This window comes from Peromyscus leucopus, chromosome 4 (genome assembly GCF_004664715.2).
Source record: "Peromyscus leucopus breed LL Stock chromosome 4, UCI_PerLeu_2.1, whole genome shotgun sequence".
Taxonomy (NCBI): domain Eukaryota; kingdom Metazoa; phylum Chordata; class Mammalia; order Rodentia; family Cricetidae; genus Peromyscus; species Peromyscus leucopus.
In genome coordinates this window covers 2563322-2584751 of record NC_051066.1, presented here as the reverse complement: position 1 = coordinate 2584751, position 21430 = coordinate 2563322, and the positions used below count along the sequence as shown (strand labels likewise).

General features: G+C 41.2%; 1 protein-coding gene and 2 pseudogenes across 1 annotated transcript; 2 read left to right on the top strand and 1 right to left on the bottom strand.

Annotated features, from left to right (window-relative positions):
* Positions 1-587: 587 nt before the first annotated feature.
* Positions 588-1523, bottom strand: LOC114686044 (olfactory receptor 1N1-like). Its single transcript, XM_028860692.1, has one exon. It carries the CDS (start codon positions 1521-1523, stop codon positions 588-590), a length of 936 nt encoding a protein of 311 aa, XP_028716525.1.
* Positions 1524-7919: 6396 nt separating this feature from the next.
* On the top strand, positions 7920-9000 carry LOC114686036 (annotated as a pseudogene).
* A 1571-nt stretch (positions 9001-10571) lies between these two features.
* LOC114686035 lies at positions 10572-11161 on the top strand (annotated as a pseudogene).
* The last annotated feature ends 10269 nt before the right edge of the window (positions 11162-21430 follow it).

Genomic DNA, 21430 nt, shown 5'->3' with positions numbered 1-21430 from the left:
TTTGCTGTTGCATCTAATGCATTTCCTAGCTCATTTTACTCAATCTTCCAACACTCTCATTAAATAAAGACAATTGGTCAGGTAGTGATGGTGCACGTTTAATCTCAGCACTCGGGAGGCAGAGGCAGGAAGATCTCTGTGAGTTTGAGGCCAGCCTGGTCTACAAAGTGAGTTCCAGGAAAGGTGCAAAACTACACAGAGAAACCCTGTCTCAAAAAAAAAAAAATAGAGACAATTGAACTGGGTGTTGATGTTAATGACTGCAAACCTAGCACCCAGGAGATTGAAGTAGGAGAACTGTGAGTTAAAGACCAACTCAGGCTACACAGCAAATGTATAGTTAGCCTGGGTTGTATATCAAAGACCTATCTCAAATAAGAAGACAGGATGGAGAAAAGAATAAACAAATAAGCAAGGAAATAAATAAATAATGTATTTTCTATAATCTTTATTTTATAGACGGGAAGACTAAAATCCATTGAGGCTAATTAATTAGACAATCTCATGGCTAATGTGTCCAACCCCAAATTAAAAGAAACTTGTTTAACATAGACATGTCTCTTCATTATACATTACTCTCATTATATTTAGGAAGAGAAAATTCTCCTACTACAGAGGAGTCTCTTCAGGGCCCCCTTCATGTCCTTGTTCCTTAGGCTGTAGATAAAGGGGTTCAACATGGGAGTCACCACTGTATACACTGCAGCAGCTGCAATGTCCTTTTCTACTGAGACTACAGAGGTGGGGCACAAGTAGGCACTGAAGAGCGTCCCATAGAAAACACAGACCACACAGAGGTGGGAACTACAGGTAGAAAAAGCCTTTGTACCCCCACCAGGGGTTCTAACCCTAAGGACAGCAAATACAATGTGGACATAGGAGATGACAATACTTACAAAGGGGACCATGAGTACTGTGCCTCCTAAGGCAAAAACCATTAGCTCATTGACATGAGTGTCAGAGCATGATAGCTTTAGGACAGGAGTAATGTCACAGAAAAAGTGGGCTATTTCCCCAACAACACAGAAGGACAGTCGAGCCATGAGTAGAGTGTGAGTCAGGGCAACTACGTTGGTGAGGACCCAGCACAGGGCAAGCATCAGCACACAGAATCGGGCACTCATGATTGTGGAATAATGGAGAGGGCGGCAGATGGCCACATAACGGTCATAGGCCATCACAGCCAGGAAGAAGCTGTCCAGATCACCAAACATCAGGAAGAAATACATCTGGATGAGACAACCAGTGTAGGAGATGGTGTGGTGCTGAGTCTGAACATTAAATAGCATCTTCGTCACTGTAGAGGATATTAAACCCATGTCAGCAAATGACAGATTGGCCAAAAAGAAGTACATAGGAGTGTGGAGATGTGGGTCAGAGCCAATGGCCAGGATGATGAGCACATTCCCAGTCAAGGTGACAAGATACATACATAGGAAAAGCCCATAGAGTAGCTTTTGTTGTTCTGGAAACCCTGATATTCCTTGCAGGAAAAACTCTGAGATGCTGGAGTGGTTTTCCATGAGCCTAAAGCATCTGGGGGTCAGAAAAGATAGTCAGAATGTAGGATTGAGTCTTAGCTGCTGGCACTGGCTTCTAAGCCTTCCAATACCCAAGTCTGTATTTAAGTTCACTACTCCCCAGTCCTGATGTTTCCTGCTACTAGGTCTTACTTCCTTTTATTCTTTCCTCCTAAAGAATTCCATATTTTCCACTTTCCTTCCCTCTGTTCAGTTTGTGATACAAGGAGATCTCTCCCAGTAAGTGTCTAGGCATCATTGGCTTCCCAAATACCCAGCTTAGAATAGGCTCATCAGGTGCTACCAGCTCTACTATCACACTAGGATATCTTTATGGCTATGTTAATGTGAGCCAAATTATACATTCTTTTGTGAGATTGTCCCAAAACATGCAAAAATGTTGCCTTTACCAAACCTTCATGATAACCCATTTCATAGTAAAGGCAGTGGAGTGATTTCTTCTCTCTACTTTTGACCATTTCTCTGGATGAAAAATATCAAGTCCTTGGGTTTTCTGTCAACAGTATCACCTTCTTGTAAATGTTTTTCATTAATCAGAGTTCACACCTAAACATAAGCCTATCTGCAGACCAAGGAATTTCCTGAAGTAGTGTTTAGATTTCAAAGTCAAAATTTCAAACTTTTCAGAGAGGAGAATCTGAAAATGATTACTTATATGTGAACCTCTGAAACTTACACTAACTGAATTGACTAACACATCTCAAAATGTCACAACTTTGATGAGAGTTAGTAAGAAAGAGCCACAAACAATTTTGTTTCTGACTTGGTGATGCCTTACAAAGACTCTGGTGACTGAGTACATTCAAATAACATGTTTTGAAGGGAAAGACTCTTCTAGGACTCAGTGGATTTTTAATTTCTTAGACAAAGAGGAATACCGGTTGGCAGGTAAGTCCAGGATTCCTTGACTTCCAGGTCCTGTCTTTATTTCCAACGAGCATTTCCCAGGCCCTGCATGTTATTTTAGAGAACAAGTCTTGTACTACCTATGCCAGCGAAAAACGTATCAATCAGTTTATTGCTATGGCAATAAATAGTTCACAGGAGTAAGTTCTCCAAACTCCTTTAAATAAACCCAAATATCTCTGCTTTAAAGTCATTTAAAACATTTAGTGTGTGTGTGCGTGTGTGTGTGTGTGTGTGTGTGTGTGTGTGTGTGTGCTTGTGTCTGTGTCTGTGTAGAGGCAAGAGGACAACTTAGGGGAGTCAGTTTTCTCCTTCCACCATTTGGATTCTAGGAATTGAACTCAGATCAACAGGCTTGACAGCAGCTTCCCTCACCAACTGAGCCCTGTGGTGCCAAGTTTTCACATTCCATCTTTTTGTTATTCTCCTCAGTACTTTGTATTAGCATCTTCTGCTCTATTTCTTGGTTTTACTTTTCCTTAGAAAGCTTTATCATCCTTCTTGGAGTCTTGTCCTCAGAAATCTCAACATATCTTTGAAACAACCATGAAGTATTTCCATAAATTGGTTCACTTTCTGTCATTTAAATCAATCAAGTCCCTTTACTTACCACCACTGCCTCTTCATCTATGACAGTTTCAGTCGAGTTCCTGTGCTCACTGCCACCATGTTCACTGTCAAGAAAGCCATGAAAAAGTATTTATTTAGGAAGAAAGACTCATAATCTTCCTGAAAAGGTTTTTAATGGGATTGACTAGGATTGGGGATCTGAATAAAGAATATTAAATACAAACAGCAAAAAGACCAAGGCAAAAGTCAAGCTATTCAATGAAGATGAAAAACTGTGTAGAAGGAATAGAAGCTTGGAGAAAAATATATCAAGGTTCTAGATGAGGAGGAGTCTAAGAAATGAGCAAAAGATTGCAAAGACAAGTCGAGGTCATATCTGGATGGGAAGTGGAGCAGTCATAGATAGTTTTAGATAGTCATAGACAGTCATCTGCTTGGAGAGAGAAATCCAGAAAGATGAGTCTCTTTGCTAAAAACTTGTGATGACCTGAGACAAATCTTCTGGTTCTGCCTGGACAAGGTTTTGAGGAATTTTGAAGTGTGTTATATTTTCAGTTTGAAGCCTGACTTGATAGAGACAGAGCTGCTGTTTCATCAGGATAATCCCTAGAAGAGGGTGAACAAATCTACTTTAAATGTCTATAGACCCAAGAAGTCAGGGAATAATATTCCCCAGAGCCTTGTTAGTGAACACTTATGAGACCTGGTTCCTCTCTGTCTCTATTAGAACACTCAAAATTAGTTCAGCACTGGGCTCTGTAAAATCTGAGATGTTTTATTTTTTCTTTAGACGTTAAACACTCTTGTCACTGATTGATAATGACAATCTACAACAGCAGTTCTCAACCTGTGGGTCATGGCCCTTTTGGAGGTTTCATATCAGGTATCTTGCATGTCAGATATTTACATTACTATTCATAACTAGCAAAATTGCAGTTATGAATTAGCAACAAAATAACTTTATGATTGGTGGTCACCACAACATGAGGAACTGTGTTAAGGGTTGGGAAGGCTGGGAGCCATGGGTCTACAGTAAAGCATGGTTTCTAGGAAAGCATATCTGCCTCTGTGAAACAACATCCCTCTGCTCAGAAGCTCCTCCACTAAAGGAATTTAAAACTGTCTACCACTTTTCTTAAAAGTTTCTCATGCTTCTGATTAAGGATAAGAAGCACCTATTTAATTTCACTCACCTGATTATATTCTATAAATGATTTTTAAGAGACAAAATCCACAAATAGAAGAGTAATAATAGTAACAAAAATTTGGGTGTTGGTAGCCAGATGGATCAGTGAGCCTGAATATTTCCATCATCGAGGCCAAATTTCAGAAACTTTCCCCAGCTGTAGACCTCCGAACTCCTCTGTGTTTACTTTAACGTGAAAAAAGTTAAAACATCAGAAATTTAATTTGGGCCTGGAAAGATTTCTCAGTGGTTAAGAGCACTTGATTCTCTTACAGAGGACCCAGATTTAGTTCCCAGCACCCACATGGTGTCTTACAACATCCTCTAACTCTGGAGCAAGGGATCCAATGCCCTTTTCTGACCTCTGTGTGCCCCTGCATATACATGGTAAACATATATACACATATGCACATACACATAAAAACCAGCTTGCTTGTGTTCATCCACAGTCTCTGGTTCTTATGGACACAATAGGGCAATTACATACAAACTGACAGTGGTTGCGGCATCATGCACAAGACCTATAGAAACTGAAGCCAGACACAACCCAGCACTGAGGTGGGTGTGAGCGTGAAGTCTCACTTGGAGCTGTTAGGAATTGATAGCTTCCAGAAGATTTGTTTTCTTCAAGGATGTGTCCCCTGGTAGATTCAACACTCCAGTGGATGGTCACACACCTAAGAGTATATAGCCACACCAATTAGACATGAGGGGCTTAAAAAAATTGAGGACATAAAGTTGTGTGGGTATGAAATAAGGGGGTGAATCTGGGATAAAATGGGGAGAGGACTAAAGATACAGTATATAAAATTATCAAGAATTAATACTTAAAAACAACTACTGAGCATGGTAGTGTTTGCCTATAGTCCCAGCACTGGGGAGGCAGAGACAGTGTCTCTTGGGCTAGCTGACCAACCAATCTAGCCAGTAAGCTCCAGTTTCAATGAGAGACCTGTCTCAAAAAAAAAAAAAAATGCTGAGGAAGCAGCTGAGGAAGACATCCCTACATTGAACTCTGGCCTCCATACACATGTATGTGCATTGTATGTACTTACTCCCACTCCCACATGTATACTCCCCCCATCACAAAATGCAATTAAGTGTAAAATTAAGAGACTTTGGTTATCACTCTTAACCTTCAGTTTGGTTCATTATGTACTCTGAATTACATTTTCCTTGAGGGAACCAGAAAAGCAAAATTCTTCATGAGTCACTAAATTCCTGATGGTTATTTTGTCATTAATAGTGTGTGAGTTCTCCAAAGGCAAACCCTATGTCTTCTTCACCAGGCAGCTCCACTCCCAGAGGGGACCCAGGCAATTAAGCAATTATGTCCCACTTTCTCTAATTTGAGCTGAGTATGGGTGTATTGCCCCCTGGGTCCTCTTGAAGATTTAAAAAATTATAATTCATGCCAATTTTCAGTTGTTCTGACCCAAAGTACATTGATATATCTATCTTGCTTGGCTGTGAGTTTATAATTCTGTTGCCTGCTGAAGTGTGATATGGAGTCCTTAGAGATTCCATTTGTTTTACCAACCTCTATGTTATCTTGAAACAAATGGAAGAATTTTACCATTTTTTAATTGAAAGTATCTGTTCTCATCACCTAAGACATCATTTGAAAGCAGGTATAGAGATATATGTTGAGCAATTATTGAAGTGTCTGTGTGTTTGTATATAACCACAGTGTGTTATTAACTGTGAATTCTATGTCTAATATAGTATGCCAATAACTCCAGGTGGAAATTTGTCTCGAACAGGCAATCCAAGTTTTGAAATGATAGCATAAAACCAAATCTACATAAAATAATTTCATTCAAGCTGATTCTGTATCTACTTCTTGAAAAGAGAGTGGGGAATTTTTTTTTTTTTTTGCTTGTCTTTATCTCTCAGTAAGTTTTGGTGGGTATTCTTCCAAATTTACCCCACATTCCTTCAATTTCACTCATTTTTTACTGCCACAATCCAAGCATAAGTGGGTGTTGTCTAGATTATTGAAGCAACTGTGGATTCCGGTGGACAATACTGCTTTATAATTTGCTCTCACATCAGCAGGCAGCAGATCATTTAGAAATGTGGTTTCTTATTTTGTTAAGTACTGTCTTGGGTACACCAATAGTTCCTACTGCCCTGAGACTGGAACTAGAATGTTCTAGTAAACTGGAAAAGACTTCTATAATCTAGTTTCTCAGTAATCCTGCAACCTGATACCTGTCCAGGCTGCACATAAGAGCAAACTGTCTGTTCTTCATGTGCCCTGACCCCACTGTCACCAGACCCTGAACTGGAGTGCCCATCTGCATAGTTTTAAAAAGGCAGGCTTGTGTATTAGGACTCCTTTCTAAAGAACATTTAGAGTTCAATGTTCTCGACACTTTAGCCTCTGTAATTGATAATATCATGAGACTATACTCCTTTTGAGTCCGTTTCTAGGGATTCATAAAACATACATAAATGTTTAAAAGAGAACTAATTAGTATTTTCATTATAATAAAATGTTTGTTAAGATGGTAGTGGGTAGAACAACTGTATGTACAACCCAGGTAAAGGTATCACATTAAAAATTAATGTATTAGGTTGAAAAAGTAGAAATTCTAAAGGAGATTTTATTCATTCAAGGTACGAAAATTTGTAGAGCAATATAAATTTTATCTCCAAAAATGAATGGTGAGCCATAATATAAGACATTGTAGCCCTCAAACAAAGCATTCAAATTGAGTAAGTTTTTGCAGATAATTAAATATGGATTTGTTTATTCTTACAATTATTTTTATTACATATATTCAGTGTGTGTGCATGCACATATGTGTGTGTGTTTGTGTGTGTCTCTGTGTGTGCATGAATGCCATGATGACATGCATGTAGAGGTCATAGGACAACTTGTGAGAGTCACTTCTCACTTCTACCATGTGAGTCCAGGGGATAGGATCCCATGTAGATTGACAGAGAGCAGGTGCCTTTACTCAGTGAGCAATCTTGTAGCTCTGAATTCTACTTTTAAATTGACACTTTTTAATGTTCACTTTATTACATTGAGACCATTTTCATACTAAGACCAAAAGGCATGGAGGATAAACAAAGAAGTTATCATTGAGAAATATAAAAAAAATGCTAGAAATATGAATTAGAAAAAATATCAGTTAAAAACACCATCATAAACAATTAGATTAGAAATAATAAAAAGAAGCAATGTTTCTGTTATGATATAAATATATCAAGTACTTACTCCATTTCCTCACAGATCCTGTATTTGACTAGAAAGCCCAAGAATTTCTAAGGACTTGAAAAAGAATGGTATGACTGAGTTGAGGAAATACACCACAAAGGAGTTTGAAAGAAAAACAGTCTTTCCTTATGCTTTCCATGAAGGATAAAGGAATTCTGAAATGACTGAATGTGAAACCATATTTGTAAAGAACTGGCGACATATTACATATGATGTCAGTCAATATTTTAGGTTCATTCCCCAAGCCTCTTACACAGACATTCATGCACTCTCCACTAGATCTCTAATTCCTCATATGGTAAAGTATCAAAAGAATCCAGTGTGGGTCCATTCATCTTGGTCCAACTCTTGAAAATGAGGCATTGGCTAATGCGTGGTTTTGAGGCATGCTTAAGGTGGACAGATGGTTGCAGAACATCTACTTTTTAAAATTTACTTCTTACTCACTTGGCCATACATTCTAATTACCTAATCTCAGATTTATACCATGAACTCCCAAAACAGTGCTTCCCGGATTCTCTATCAGATGTTGGGTTGGTGTCCCTTGAGCGATCATCACTACCTTGTTAGTAGTGCCAAAAGCTGCTGGTTTGGGATGAAAAGAACAAACTAACTGGCTCAAAAATGATAGAGTTTTTGCTGTAGACAGTTCCTTTTCCCACTTCTATTTCATTTTCATTTCCAGAAAAAGAGAAAAGGAATATATAATCAGAGTGTCACATCTGATTTTATCCTCCTGGGGCTCCCCATCTGGCCAGAGGACCCTCTTCCTGGCACAGTGCTGGGGAACCTGCTCATCATCCTGTTCATCAGGCTGGACTCTCCCCTCCACACCCCCATGTACTTCTTCCTCAGCCACTTGGCCTTCACGGATATCTCTTTCTTATCAGTCACAGCTCCCAAGATGCTCATGAATATTCTGGCACACAGTCAGTCCATCTCATATGCTGGGTGTGTTTCCCAGGTGTATTTTTTCTTATCTTTTGCAGATCTTGACAGCTTCCTTCTCACCTCCATGGCCTATGACAGGTATGTGGCCATCTGCCACCCTCTGCACTACACCACCATCATGAGTCAGAGCCTCTGTATCCTGCTGGTAGTTGTGTCCTGGGTCTTGTCCTCTGCCTGTACCCTGTGCACACCCTCCTGCTTGTCTGCCTCTCTTTCTGTGGGAACAATACTCTGCCCCACTTCTTCTGTGATGTCTCTGCCCTGCTTAAGCTGTCTAGCTCAGACATCACCATCAAGGAGTTGGTTTTCTTCACTGTGGTGGGAGTGGTGATCATAACTGTGCCATTGATATGCATTCTGGTGTCTTATGGCCACATTGGGGCCACCATCCTAAGAATTTCCTCCATTAAGGGAATTGGCAAAGCTTTGTCCACATGAGGCTCTCACCTCTGTGTAGTTTCTTTGTACTATAGAGCTATTATTGGATTATATTTTTCCCCTCCTCCAGTAACACTAATAATACGGATGTCATTGTGGCTGTGATGTACACTGTGGTCACACCCATGCTGAATCCCTTTATCTACAGTCTGAGGAATCGGAATATGAAAGGAGCATGAGGTTCCTCGGCAGGAGGTGTGTTCACAATAATGGGGTGATCTTTCCTGACTTACATAGGCCTCTCACTCCCACCTGTCTGTCTTTCCATTTCTGAATTGCTGCAGTTGGCACCTCTTGATAAGGCTTCTTTTTGCAGTCTGCATTTTTCAGCCAGAGTAGTTTTCTTCCTGTATAATTGTCAGTCTTCAAAGTCTTGGGGGAATATTTTTTGAACACACCTGTACATTTTCTCTTTGCCTAGTATTCATGTTTTATAGACATTTAAAATCCTCCTATGATCCAGGTTTTTGCTCCTTTTTCTTAGATAATTTATAACCTCTTATAACAAAGACTTTTCTCTTTCTCATGGTAGCAATAAGTGTCCTCTGTAAGGTTACGGTTTTATTTTTATATTTAATTTTATAATAGACTTCGAAATGGAAGTATAGCTTTTTGTAAAAAAAAAAAAAATTGTTTTATGCATAGGAGTGCCTTGCTTCCCTGCATGTAAGTACATGACACACATGCCTGATCAGAAGAGACATTGGGTCCCCTTGGAATTGGAGTTAGAAATGGTTGTGAACTGTTCTGTGGGGGCTGGAAATGCAATTTGGGTCTCTGGAAGAGCAGGCAGTGCTCTTAACTACTGATCCATCTCTCTAGCCCCATTTTTTGTTTTTAATTCCTTTATTACTTATCAAACACATAAAACAGTAGCCATTTGCAGGGTTCCAAGTAATGTTTGAATAAATACATACAATTTGAGGTGCTCAAATCAGAGGAAGTGTGGTTCCTCGAACGCTTATTATTTCTTTGAGGTGAAAAATACTCAAAATCTCTCCTGTGAGGAGGGTTTATATGAGCGAGAATTGTTGAAACCAAGGTTGGATAAAGCACAGAGACAAATAGCCAAACGAATGGAAACACATGAACTATGAACCAAAGGCTGAGGGGCCTCCAACTGGATCAGGCCCTCTGAATAGGTGAGACAGTTGATTGGCTTGATCTGTTTGGGAGGCATCTAGGCAGTGGTACCAGGTCCTGGGCTCATTGCATGAGTTGGCTGTTTGAAACCTGGGGCTTATGTAGGGACACTTGGCTCAGTCTGGGAGGAGGGGACTGGACCTGCCTGGACTGAGTCTACCAGTCTACCAGGTTGATCTCAGTCCTCCAGGGAGGCTTTGCCCTGGAGGAGGTGGGAATGGGGGATGGGCTGGGGAGAAGGGGGGGCAGGAGGGGGGAGAACAAGGGAATCCGTGCCTGATATGTAGATCTGAATGGTATTGTAAACTAAAATAAAAGGAAAAAATATATATATGTATATATATACTGTATATACAGTATATTATCACTGTCTTTATCACACTATTTAGCAATAGAACCTATTTCCTCTGTAACTAGCATCGGTTGACCACCATTTTTCTATTTCTATGCCTTTTGTTCTCCCAAGTAGTAATTTCCTCTTCATTACAAAAAAAAAAAACAACAACAACAACAAAAAACATTATTGCCGTTATTGCCGGCTCCTCAGCGCTCCAGGTCAGTAATCACAGCCAAGGCCGGGAGGGCCTTTAGGTTGGTCCTCCAAGGGATGCTCTCTCCAAAGCGCCTAGGCCAGTCCCATTCGCCCAAAAGCCCACATGGCCCTGTACTGGCGGGAAAGCTTAGTGCACACAGCCCGCCGCCGCCCTCGACCTCCAGGGTGCCCTACCCTACCTGTGCTCAACCGGCCGGCATGGGCGGCCCGGCCTCCGCTGCAGGCTACCTGGGCCCTCCGGCGGCGCCGGCCGCCAGAGCAGCTCCGGGGCCAATCCTGCAGCCCCCTAGCCGCTCCAGGCACCCTCGTGGGTACCCAGCGGGACTTCGCGCAGCCCTCGGCTGCTGCTCCTGTGCCGCCTTGGCAGTTCCGGGCGAGCTGGGCTGTCCGTCGACGGCCAGCCATGATGAAGACGGTACAGCCGCCCTACTCCTACTGGGCGCTCATCGCCATGGCCATCCAGAGCGCTCCTGAGCGCAAGCTCACCCTCAGCCACATCTACCAGTTCGTTGCACAACCTATCACTCAATGACTGCTTCAAGAAGGTGCCCTGCGACGAGGACGACCCAGGAAAAGGTAATTACTTGACTCTAGATCCAAACTGTGAAAAAATGTTCGACAATGGAAACTTCCGTCGGAAGTGAAAGCACCCAGCTGCCCTCCCCCACATTCCCCAACACCTCCACCCCAGACAGCTCTCCAGACTCCGTGCAGCTGAGCACTGTGGGTGGAAGTAACTAGCTGTCTTCTTCCTACTACAGCCCGTTCCCTGGCAGCAGCAGTGGGGACCAGAGTAGCCCCTTCAGCAGCCCTTTCTACAACTTCAGCATGGTCAACAACCTCATCTACCCCCGGGATGGCTGTGATATGTAAACAGAGCTCCTCAGACTTCAAATGTACACTTGAGATCCATTTTGAATGTAGGCTCAGTTGAGGAAGTCTGGGGTAAGACTGAGCTTCTTTGATTTCTGTGAGCTCCTGAATGATCCTACACTCCGCTGACTATGCTCACAGTAGCCAGAGTGGTTCTTAGACCCCAACAAGCTTTTCTAGGTTTCTCTGGCTGTGTGCCTCTCTGGAGATAAAAGGCACCTTATTCAGTAGGTAGAACTCTGTGAGAACTGCATCTATTTTATTATTCACTTGTTTATCAGAACAGCAAGCTCAAATGTATACAGGCAGCTTGGTGGGGAAAAGGCCATTGAATTTATGGGTGGAAAAACTAAAGCTATTGGCAGCTGGAAGCACAGGGGATTGACCAGCTGGTCATTTCCTTTATGACAGCATTCTGATTTTTCGAGGAAAGCCAGATAATCTGGATTTTTTTTTTTTAAATAAGAAAATTCCAATTTTGTATCCTTTGCCTCCTGTTGTATCTAGGGAATGCCACAAACCCTTTCTGAATCCAGCTCACAAGTTACCTCTGTTTGGAAATGGTAGGTGCCTATTGCAGAGATGCTTTGTGTCAAATGTTGTTCTATAGATCTGGAATGTCAACTCAGTTACTTCTCTATACAGTAAGTCCCTTATGTTTCAAGATACTAGATCTCTGAAGCCATCAAAAGTACCAAATTCTGTGTGGGAGATAGGTATGACTATCTTTTTGAGATGGCAGATAACATACGAAAGTCACTCATGGGAAATAATTGGTTCTTAAACATGTCAGCCTCATGACAGAAAAAGTATCCATGGGATAAGGTCTGGAGATCATTGTTTTACTTCTTCGTGGTAAATCCGGCATTCTGCCCCGTTTAGCTTGTGTCCTATGTATTTATTTCATTGACAGTGAAATCTTTTTTTTCTATTTTTAACATTTATTTTTTAATATTATACTTAATTTAATTTTACATATCAGCCACAGATTCCCCTGTCCTCCCTCCTCCCACCCCCCTCACCCAATCCATCCCCAATTCCCACCTCCTCCAAGGCAAGGACTCCCCTGGGGATTCAGCTCAGTCTGGTAGATTCAGTTGAGACAGGTCCAGTCCCATGCTCCCTTCACCTAGGCTGAGCAAAGTGTCCCAGCATAGGCCCTAGGTTCCAAAAAGCCAGCTCATGCACCAAGGACAGGTCCCAGTCCTACTGCCTGGGGGCCTCCTAAATAGTTCAAGCTAATCGACTGTCTCACTTATCCAGAGGGCCTGCTCCAGTTCCATGGGGCTCCTCAGCTATTGGTTCATAGTTCATGTGTTTCCACTAGTTTGGCTATTTGTCCCTGTGCTTTTTCCAATCATGGTCTCAATATCTCTTACTCATACAATTCCTCCTCTCTCTTGCCGATTGGACTCCTGGAGCTCTACCTGGGGCCTGGCCATGGATCTCTGCATCTGCTTCCATCAGTCACTGGATGAGAGTTCTATCATGGCAGTTATGGTGTTCGGCTATCTGGTCACCAGAATAAGTCAGTTTGGGCTTTCTCTCCACCATTGCCAGTAGTCTATTGTGGAGGTATCTTTGTGGATTTCTGGGGACCTCTCTAGCACTTTGCTTCTTCCTATTCCCATGGGGTCTTCATTCATCATGGTCTCTCTTTTCTTGTTCTCCCTCTCTGTTCTTGATCCAACTGAGATCTCACGCTCCCCTAAGCTCTCTTTCCCCCCGACCCTTGCCCTTCGTTACCCACCCCTTCATGTCCAGTTTGCTCATGTAGATCTCATCCATTTCTCTGTCACTGGGAGATCCCTGTATCTTTCTTAGGGTTCTCTTTACTAGGTAGCCTCCCTGGAGTTGTGAGTTGCAGTCTGATATCCTTTACTTTACATCTAGTATCCACTTATGAGTGAGTACATACCATGCTTGTCTTTCTGAGTCTGGGTTACCTCACTCAGGATGATTTTTTTCTAGTTCCATCCATTTGCTGCAAACCTCATGATGTCATTGTTTTTCTCTTCTGAGTAGTACTCCATTGTGTATATGTACCACATTTTATCTATCCATTCTTCAGTTGAAGGGCATCTAGGTTCTTTCCACGATCTGGCTATTAAAAATAATGATGCTATGAACATAGCTGAGATTGAGCATTCTTTGGGTATATGCCCAAGAGTGGTATAGCTGGGTTTTGGGGGAGATTGATTTCCAATTTTCTAAGAAAGGGCCATATTGATTTCCAAAGTGGCTGTACAAGTTTGTGTTCCCACGAACAGTGTAGGAGTGTTCCCCTTGCTCCACATTCTATCCAGCATAGGCTGTCTTCAGTGTTTTTGATCTTAGCCATTCTGACGGGTGTAAGGTGGTATCTCAGAATCATTTTGACTTGCATTTCCCTGATGATTAGGGATGTTGAGCAATTCCCTAAATGTCTTTTAACCATTTGAGCTTCCTCTCTTGAGAATTCTCTGTTTAGTTCTATAGCCTACTTCTTAATTGGACTGTTGGGCATTTTGATGTCTAATTTCTTGAGTTCTTTATATATTCTGGATATAAGCCCTCTGTCAGATGTGGGGTTGGTGAAGATCTTTTCCCATTCTGTAGGCTGTCACTTTGTCCTGTTGACCATGTCCTTTGCTCTAAAAAAGCTTCTCAGTTTCAAGAGGTCCCATTGATTGATTGTTTCTCACAGTGTCTGTGCTACTGGTGTTATATTTAGGAAGTGATCTCTGGTGCCAATGCATTCAAGACTACTTCCTACTTTCTCTTCTAGCAGGTTCAGAGTAACTGGATTTATGTTGAGTTTTTGATCCACTTAGACTTAAGTTTTGTGCATGGTGACAGATATGGATCTATTTGCAGCCTTCTACATGTTGACATCCAGTTATGCCAGCACCATTTGTTGAAGATGCTTTCTTTTTTCCATTGTACAGTTTTGGCTTCTTTGTCAAAAATTATATGTTCATAGTTGTACGGATTAATGTCAGGGTCTTCAATTCCATTCTAATGGTCCACATGTTGGTTTTTATGCCAGTACCAAGCTGTTTTTATTACTATAGTAAGTCAGGGATCGTGATGCCTCCAGAGGTTGTTTTATTGTACAGAATTCTTTTGGCTATCCTTGGTTTTTTGTTTTTCCATATGAAGTTGAGTATTGTTCTTTCCAGGTCTGTGAAGAATTGTGTTGGGATTTTGATGGGGATTGCATTTTATCTGTAGATTGCTTTTGGTAAGATTGCCATTTTTACTATGTTAATCCTGCTTATCCAAGAGCATGGGAGATCTTTTCATTTTCTGACATCTTCTTCAATTTCTTTTTTCAGGGACTTAAAGTTCTTGTCATATAGGTCCTTTGCTTGCTTAGTTAGAGTTACCCCAAGGTATTTTATATTATTTGTGGCTATTGTAAAGAGTATATCTCTGATTTCCTCTCAGCCTGTTTGTCAATTGTATATAGGGGGGCTACTGATTTTTTTGAGTTAATCTTGTATCATGCTACTTCCTGGAGGTGCTTATAAGCTGTATGAGTTCCTTGGTTGAATCTTTGGGGTCACTTATGTATACTATCATGTCATCTGCAAATAGCAAAAGCTCGACTTCTTCCTTTCCAATTTGTATCCCCTTGATCTCCTTATGTTGTCTTATTGCTCTGGCTAGAACTTCAAGTACTATATTGAATAAGTATGGGGAGAGCGGACAGCCTTGCCTTGTTCCTGATTTTAGTGGAATTGCTTTGAGTTTCTCTCCATTTAATTTGATGTTGGCTGTTGGCTTGCTGTAAATTGCCTTTATTATGTTTAGGTATGTATTCCTGATCACTCCAAGACCTTTATCATGAAGGGGTGTTGGATTTTGTCAAATACCTTTTTGGCATCTAGTGAGATGATCATGGTTTTTTTTTTTTTTTTCTTTCAGTTTGTTTATATGGTGTATTACATTGACAGACTTTCGGATGTTGAACCACCCTTGCATCCCTGGGATGAGGCCTACTTGATCATGGTGGATAATTGTTTTGATGTGTTCTTGGAGTCTGTTTGCCAGTATTTTATTGAGTATTTTTGCATCAATGTTCATGAGGGAGATTGGTCTGTAGTTCTCTTTCTTTGTTGCATTTTGTTTGGCTTCGGAATCAGGGTAATTTTAGCCTCATAGAAGGAGTTTGGTAATGTTCCTTCTGTTTCTATTGTGTGGAACAATTTAAAGAGTATTGGTATTAAATCTTCTTTGAAGATCTGGTAGAATTCTACGCTGAAACCATCTGATCCTGGGCTTTTTTTGGTTGGGAGACTTTTAATGACTGATTTTATTTCCTTAGGTGTTATTGAACTATTTAAATAGTTTATCTGTTCTTGATTTAACTTAGGTATGTGGTACCTATCCAGAAAATTATCCATTTCTTTTAGATTTTCCAGTTTTGTGGAGTAGAGGTTTTTGAAGTATGACTTGATGATTTTCTGGATTTTCTCAGTGTTAGTTGTTATGTCTCCTATTTCCTTCCTGATTTTGTTAATTTGGATGCTCTCTCTCTCTCTCTGCCTTTTGAATAGTCTGGATAAGGGCTTGTCTATCTTGTTGATATTCTCAAAGAACCAACTCTTTGTTTCATTGATTCATTGTATTGTTCTCTTTGTTTCTATTTTATTGATTTCAGCTCTCAATTTGATTATTTCCTGGCACCTATTCCTACTGGTGACTTTGCTTCTTCTTGTTCTAGAGCTTTCTGGTGTGCTGTTAAGTCATTGGTATGAGATTTCACCAACTTCTTTATGTGGGCATTTAGAGCTATGAATTTTCCTCTTACCACTGCTTTCATAGTGTCCCATAAGTTTGGGTATGTGGTATATTCATTTTCATTGTTCTCTAGGAAGTCTTTAATTTCTTTCTTTATTTCTTCTTGACACATTGGTGATCCAGTTGAGCATTATTCAGTTTCCATGAGATTGTAGGCTTTCTGTAGTTTTTGTTGTTGTTGAAATGTAACTTTAAACCATGGTGGTCTGATAGAACACAGGAGGTTATTCTAATTGTTTTGTATCTGTTGAGATTTGCTTTGTGGCCAAGTATGTGGTTGATATTAGAGGTGGTTTCATGGGTTGCTGAGAAGAAGGTATATTCTTTTTTGTTAGGATGGAATGTTCTGTAGATATCGATTAAGTCCATTTGAGTCATAACATCAGTTAAGGCCCTTGTATCTCTGTTAAATTTCTATTTGGCAGATCTGCCCAGTGGTGAGAGTGGGGTGTTGAAGTCTCCCACTATTAATGTTTGGGTTTAATGTGTGATTTAAGCTTTAGTAATGTTTTTTTTTTTTTACATATGTGGATACTCTTGTGTTTGGAGCATAAATATTCAAAATTGAAACTTCATCTTGGTGGATCTTTCCTGTGATGAGTATGTAATGCCCTTCTTGATCTCTTTTGATTAATTTTAGTTTGAAGTCTATTTTGCTGGATATTAGGATGGCTCCACCAGCTTGCTTCTTAAGACCATTTGATTGGAAAGACTTTTCCCAGTCTTTTGTTCCTAGGTAGTGTCTATCTTTGAATTTGAGGTGTGTTTCTTGTATGCAGCAGAAAGATGGGTCCTGCTTTCATATCCATTCTGATATTTGTGTCTTTTTATAGACAAATTAAGTCCATTGATATTAAGGGATATTAATGACAAGTGATTGTTCATTCCTGTTATCTTTTGGTGGTAGTATGTGTGTACTTCTTTGGGGTTTACTGCTGTGAGGTTATCTATTATCTGTGTTTTCGTGGGTGTATCTGACTTCCTTAGGTTGGAATTTTCCTTCTAGTGCTTTCTATAGGGCTGGGTTTGTGGATAAGTATTATTTAAATCTGGTTTTGTCTTGGAATGTCTTGTTCACTCCATTTATGGTGATTCACAGTTTTGCTGGGTATATTCGTCTAGGCTGGCATCCATGGTCTCTTAGTGTCTGCATTACATCTGTCCAGGTCCTTCTGGCTTTCAAAGTCTCCATTGAGAAATTGGGTATTATTCTGATAGGTTTGGCTTTATAGGTCACTTGGCCTTTTTCCTTTGCTGCTCTTAATATTCTTTCTTTCTTCTGTATGTTTAGTTGTTTAATTATTATGTGGCGAGGGGACTTTTTTGGGGGTTCTAGTCTGTTTGGTGTTCTATACGCTTCTTGTATCTTCATAGGCATTTCCTTCGTTAAGTTGGGAAAGTTTTATTCTATGATCTTGTTGAATATATTTTCTGTGCCTTTGAGTTGGTATTCTTCTCCTTCCTCTATCCCTATAATTTGTAGGTTTGGTCTTTTCATGGTGTCCCAGATTTCTTGGACATTTTGTGTTATGACTTTTTTTGGCATTGGTATTTTCTTTGACTGATGAATCCATTTCCTCTATTGTATTCTCTACACCAGTTATCCTCTCTCCCATCTCTTGTATTCTGTTGGTTATGCTTGCATCTGTGTTTCCTGTTCGTTTTCTCAGATTTTCTATTTTCAGCATTCCCTCTGTTTGTGTCTTCTTCATTGTTTCTATTTCCCTTCTCGTGTCTTGAACTCTTTCCCTACCTGTTTCATTGCTTTTTCTTGGTTTTCTTAAGGGATTTATTGTTTTCTTCCACTTTTTAAGTTGTCTTTTTCTCTAGTTCTTTATAGACTTCCTCCCATTTTTTGTTTGACTTTTTCTCATTTTCTTTATTGATTTCCTCCTCTTTTTTGTTTATCTTTTCCTCAATTTCATTTTTTTCTTGAAAGGCCTCTAGCATCTTCATGATGTTATTCTTAATGTTGCTTTCTTCTCTTTTTTCTACATTGTGATATTTAGGTCTTGCTAGGTTCTGGTGATGCCATATTGCTCATTATGTTGTTGTATGTAATTTTGCCTTGATGTCTGCCCATCTCCTCATCTATAGGTATAAGAGGTGCCTGTATCTGAGCGAGTTGCTGTTGGTCCACTCTGTGTTTGTTGTGTCTGTGTCTCAGGGGGCCCTTCTGGATCTAATCTTAGCTCTTGGTCTGACTGGAGCAGGTAGCTTCTTGTCTCAGTGAACTGCTCTTGGGTCAACCCAAGCTGTGATTCATGATTCTGTGACTCATGGATTTGTTCTTAGTCTTATCAGGGCTCTTGGTCTCATCAGAGCTGACAGATTCTGCATTTCAAGAAGCCTCTCTTGGTCTAATAAGAGCTCTCTCTTTCTTTGGGCCAGATGGGAACTCTCTGGGCCAGATGGGAGCTGGGGGTTTGTTTCCTCAGGAAGTGGCAGGGGTCTCAGGCAGACGGGTGTGGAGGCAGGGTGTGTAGATTGCAGGGTCCGCTGGGGGGTCTTAGAGAAGGGGAATCTTCCTGCAGGAGCCCTGCCTGCTGGCTGGCAACTAGGGCCGAGTTGGGCGGGCCTTCCCTGGGAAGGGCTGAGACCCAGGGATGGGACCTAGGGGTAGGCTTCCCTGGGTATGAACCTAGTCACTCACTTCTGGGCCAGATGTGAGCTCTGGGCCAGGACAGTGAAATCTTACAGATTCTTTTTGTTTGGATTTTTGAGACAAGATCCTGCTTATCCTGGATGTCTTGGAACTGACTATGTAGACCATGCTGGCCTTTAAACTCACAGAGATCTACCTCTGAGACTAATCTTACAGTTTTTAATAAGAAACTATTCTAATCAAATTTGGAGTAACCCTAACTAAGCAAGTGAAAGACCTGTATGATAAGAACTTTAAGTCTCTGAAGAAAGAAATTGAAGAAAATATCAGAAAATGGAAAGCTCTCCCATGTTCATGGATAGGTAGAATTAACATGGTAAAAATAGCAATCTTACCAAAAGCAATCTACAGATTTAATGCAATCCCCATTAAAATCCCAACACAATTCTTTACAGACTTGGAAAGAACAATACTTACTTAACTTTATATGGAAAAAAACCAAAAAACCTAGGATAGCCAAAAGAATTCTGTATAATAAAGCAACCTCTGGAGGCATCATGATCCCTGACCTCAAGTTCTACTATAGAGCTATATTAATAAAAACAGCTTGGTACTGGCATAAAAACTGATACATGGACCAATGGAATTGAATTGAAGACCCTGACATTAATCAGCATACTTATGAAGATATGATTTTCGACAAAGAAGCCAAAACAGTACCATGGAAAAAAGAAAGCATCTTCAACAAATGGTGCTGGCATAACTGGATGTCAACATGCAGAAGATTGCAAATAGATCCATATGTGTTGCCATGCACAAAACTCAAGTCCAAGTGGATCAAAGACCTCAACATAAGTCCAGTTACACTGGACTTGATAAAAGAGAAAGTAGGAAGTAGTCTTGAACGCATTGGTGCAGGAGACCACTTCCTAAATATAACACCAGTAGCATAGAGACTGAGAGTGACAATTAATAAATGGGACCACCTGAGAAGCTTTCATAGAGCAAAGGACACGGTCAATAAGACAAAACAACAGCCTACAGAATGGGAAAAGATCTTCACCAACCCCACATCTAACAGAGGGCTGATTTCCAAAGAGATCTAAAGAACTCAAAAAGCTAGACTTCAAAATACTGAACAATCCAATTAAAAAAATGGGCTACAGAGCTTAACAGAGAATTCTCAACAGAAGAATCTCAAATGGCAGAAAGACATTTAAGGAATTGCTCAACATCCTTAGTCATCAGGGAATCTTACACCTGTCAGAATGGCTAAGATCAAAAAGACTGAAGATAGCTTATGTTGGAGAGGATGTGGAGCAAGGGGAACACTCCTCCACTGTTGGTGAGAATGCAAACTTGTACAGCCACTCTGAAAACCAGTATGACGATTTCTCAGAAAATTGAGAATAAATCTTCCTCAAGGCCCAGCTATACCACTCTTGGGCATATACCCAAGGAATGCTCAATCTTACCATAAGGACATATGCTCAACTATGTTTATATCAGCATTATTTGTAATAGCAAGAACCTGGAAACAACCTAGATGCCCCTCAACTGAAAAATGGATAAAGTGTGGCACATATACACCATGGAGTACTACTCTGCAGTAAAAAACAATAATATCATGAAATTTGCAGGCAAATAGATGGATCTAGATAATGTCATCTTGAGTGAGGTAACCCAGACTCAGAAAGACAAACACAGTATGTACTCACTCATAAGTGGATACTACATCTGAGGGAAGGAATGTCCAGACTGCATCCCACAGCTCCAGAGAAGCTAGCTAACAGGGAAAGACCCTAGGAGGGACACATGGATGGCCCTGTGAAGGAGAAGTGGATAAGACCTACATGAGTAAACTGGGTATGGGTGGGTGGCAGAGGGCAAGGAGTGGGGGATGAGAACATAGGGGAATGGGAGTGTCAAGCTGGAATAGGGACAGAGTGGGAGGACAGGGAGGGAGATACCATAATGGATGAGGACATCATGAGAATAGGAAGAGGCAGGGTGCTGGGCAGGCTCTCAGGAATCCACAAGGATGACCCCACTTTGGAGTGCTGGCAATGGTCTAGAGGGTGCCTGGACTGGTCTACTCTGGTGACCAGTCTAGTGAATACCCTAACCATCATCATAGAGCCTTTGTCCAGTGACTGATGGAGGCAGATGCAGAGATCCATGGCCAGGCACCAGGCTGAGCTCCAGGAATCCAATTGATGAGAGAGAGGAGGGATTCTGCTGGCGATGGATCTCGAGATCATGATGGGAAGACATGCAGAGATGACCAGCCACACTAGTTGAAGCCCATGTAGACTAGTGGCCATGGAGCCCCCATGGGGCTGAACTACGCCCTCTGGGTATGGAAGATGGTAGTTTGACTCGAACTGTTTGGGGGGCACCCAGGAAGGGGAATGGGATCCATCCCTGGTACATGGGCAGGCTTTTGGGAACCTGGTGCTATGGTGTGATGCCTTGTACAGCCTTGGTGCTGTGGGGAGGTGTTTGGAGCTACCTAGGCTCAGTGTGCCAGACTCTGCTGATTCCCCATGGGAAACCTTGATTGGGGGGATGTGGGGATGTGGGGTGGCTTGGGAGGTAGGGCTGGAGGGTAAGAGGAGAGAGGAGAGGATATCTGTTGGTGGTTTGTAGA